General features: G+C 35.8%; 1 protein-coding gene across 1 annotated transcript; it reads left to right on the top strand.

Annotated features, from left to right (window-relative positions):
* Positions 1-466: 466 nt before the first annotated feature.
* Positions 467-2,478, top strand: LOC104092535 (AAA-ATPase At2g46620-like). The gene has a single exon (XM_009598153.4). It carries the CDS (start codon positions 774-776, stop codon positions 2,250-2,252), a length of 1,479 nt encoding a protein of 492 aa, XP_009596448.1. The 5' UTR covers positions 467-773; the 3' UTR covers positions 2,253-2,478.
* The last annotated feature ends 557 nt before the right edge of the window (positions 2,479-3,035 follow it).

The raw sequence follows: 3,035 nt of genomic DNA on the forward strand, positions 1-3,035 counted from the left end.
CATAAGGTTACGTAGGCATTAATTGTTACAGTACGATTTTTAATTTGTTATAGTAGGAAAATCGAAAATTTAATTGGTAGTTTCACAATAAACAACGTCTTGTCTCGATTGAAATAACGGCCTGGTTTGTCTACGTTAAATTATATTAACTTATTTATTGTTAAGTGATTTAAAAGAGGTTAAAATAATATTACTAGTAATTTATTATGATAAAATAATAAAGATTTATAATAAATACATGTCATACATTTATTTATTAGGTATAAATATTATATCAACTTATTTGTGATTAAATAATTTAATGAGGTAAAAAATAGATCAAGTAAATAAGATAATAAGAATATAAAATATGAACAATCAAATATCATGCCTCTATTAATTAGATGTAAATATCATGCCTCAACTCACAAGTCTCAACTCTCTAAGTCTCAACTGTCCACTAGTTAGTCCAGCAAAGGGGCCTTAAATTTCTTGGCTGGAAAGTTGCTAGCAAAGAGTAACCATCTCACACCAAACAACAATGTTTTTATTAAACTAAACTATATATATATAAACCACCTTCCCTTCACTTCCTCCCTAGATAACCCTTCTTCACCGAATACTTCGCCTTCTCCAGATATAATTTATATATCTCTAAACCCTCTTCTCCGCCGAATACAAAAAATGATATTATTAGTTTCCCGGAGAAACAAAGCTTAATTTCGAGCTCGTTTCCTAATTTTCAGGCGAAAGATTCCAACTTTATTTTTAGTCTGAAGCTTTAATTTATCACCATGTGGATTGTCAATATATTTTTCCTTTTGTTCTTGGTTCCTTGCTTTTTATTTCTCGTTAGATTTATCCTGTATAGAACAGCTTTGATATTTGTTTTGCGGAAATGGGCAAATTGGGTCGACGACAGAATTCACGTTCATCAGTACCTTAAAGTTGCAGAGCTGAATGAAAATGGGCAAGACAATCAGTTTTACCGGAGAGTTTCCCTTTATGTCAATTCCTTGCCATCAGTGGAAGATTCAAACTTCACCAATCTCTTCTCCGGTAAAAAATCTACTGATATCGTCTTATCTTTAGACGACAATCAGGTAATTCAAGACGAATTCCTCGGAGCCAGAATTTCCTGGGTAAACAAAGTTGAAAGATTTAATAATGGAGTTTGTAATCGGAGTTTCTTGTTGAGGATTAAGAAGAAAGATAAACGCAGAATTCTCCCCCCATATTTTCAGCATATTCATACTGTCTCTGACGATATCGAACAGCGAAGAAGAGAATTAAAATTGTTCATAAACAATGGGCCGTCGGAAAATCCCATAAAGGGACGGTGGAGATCTGTTCCATTTACACATCCTGCGACTTTGGATACCATAGCCATGGACACCGATCTCAAAATTAAGGTAAAATCCGATCTTGAAACGTTTACCAAATCCCAAAATTACTATCACAAAATGGGCCGTGCTTGGAAGCGTAATTACCTCCTGTACGGTCCCTCCGGTACTGGAAAATCAAGCTTCATTGGCGCTATGGCGAATTTCTTGAATTACGATGTTTACGACGTTGATTTGTCCAGAGTTTCTGATGATTCTGATCTCAAACTCCTTTTGCTACAAACAACAAGCCGATCCTTAATCGTAATCGAAGATCTCGATCGTTCGATCAACAAGAAATTAATAACTACAAGCTTCTCAGGTTTGCTTAATTTTATGGATGGTATTGTAAATTCATGTTGTGGCGATGAGAAGATTATGGTTTTTACAATGAACAGCAAAGAGCATATAGATCCAGCGATGTTAAGGCCTGGTAGAATTGATGTGCACATACACTTCCCTTTGTGTGATTTTAATTCTTTTAGGTCTTTAGCGAATAATTATTTGGGCGTAAAGGAGCACAAGCTGTTTCCGCAAGTGGAGGAGATTTTCCAGAGCGGCGCAACCATGAGTCCGGCGGCGATCGGCGAGTTGATGATGGTCAACCGGAGCTCCCCGAGCAGGGCTTTGAAGTCCGTAATCACGGCGTTACAGTCTAACGGAACGGAGGGAAAGGTCGCCGGGAGGGGAAAACGGTTGAGTGACAGTGCATCGTCACCAGGGCTGCCGTTTCCGTCGCCGTCGCCGCAAGCGGAGGAGACAGGTGGCGTCAACTGGAAGGACTCTGTTCCTGTGGCGAAGGAATTCCGGAAGTTGTACGGATTGTTGAGGTTGAAAAGTTGTAAGAAGCCTGGTTCGTTCGATCATGACTCCGAGATGATCGAACGGTGATAAATGTTTCTTTTTTTTTCTTTTCCTAATATTTTTCAACCTCATTTTTTAGTTATAAAGTCTTTGTCTTGTAGGGGTTTTTTCTTTTTTCTTTAGCGTTTGTCGAAAGATGAATATGTGGTTCAGCTCTCACAACCTCACCTTGCAAATTGTAAATGAAGATTATGATATCTATAGTTAGAAGAAAGTTTAAGAAAATAATAAAAAAGGTTAAAGTTTGCGGCTCTCCTGCTTGCCAATGTTTTATTGTATCAATTTCTTGCTCAAATATTCTTGTAGATAGTGGAAATATCATCTAAAACTCTTTCTTTTTTTTCTTTTTTGGGTACTATAGCTCTAAAGTAGTTCTCCAAAGTATATACCTTATAGTAAAATGTCATTTAAGATAACCTTTAGATATACCCAAAAAAATAGAAAAATGATGATGTGATCTCGTTTTTAGTCCGGCAAAAAGAAGGAAAATATCTGCTAATTTGATTCTATATTTCTTGTATTTCGACCAAATTAAAAGAACCAATGTGGCTCTCTACCTAAAGTTTGACCTCTACTCTATAAATTTAATCAAAGAATATATCACAGTATGGAATTCGACGTCAATAAGATGCAACGGAGCGTTTGAGAATAATATATAAAGTCCAAGTAAAAGGCCTAGAAATTTTGAAAAACTAGTTTATTGATCAACTTTCCAAAGATTTGAAAATCTTTAACAAACACCGAATATTTATTTGACATGATGAGTTCTACGCTTTCTATTTCCTTCTTTTCTTTTTCTCAAGATAGCTA

The sequence above is a fragment of the Nicotiana tomentosiformis genome, chromosome 1 (assembly GCF_000390325.3).
Source record: "Nicotiana tomentosiformis chromosome 1, ASM39032v3, whole genome shotgun sequence".
In the NCBI taxonomy this organism is placed as follows: Eukaryota; Viridiplantae; Streptophyta; class Magnoliopsida; order Solanales; family Solanaceae; genus Nicotiana; species Nicotiana tomentosiformis.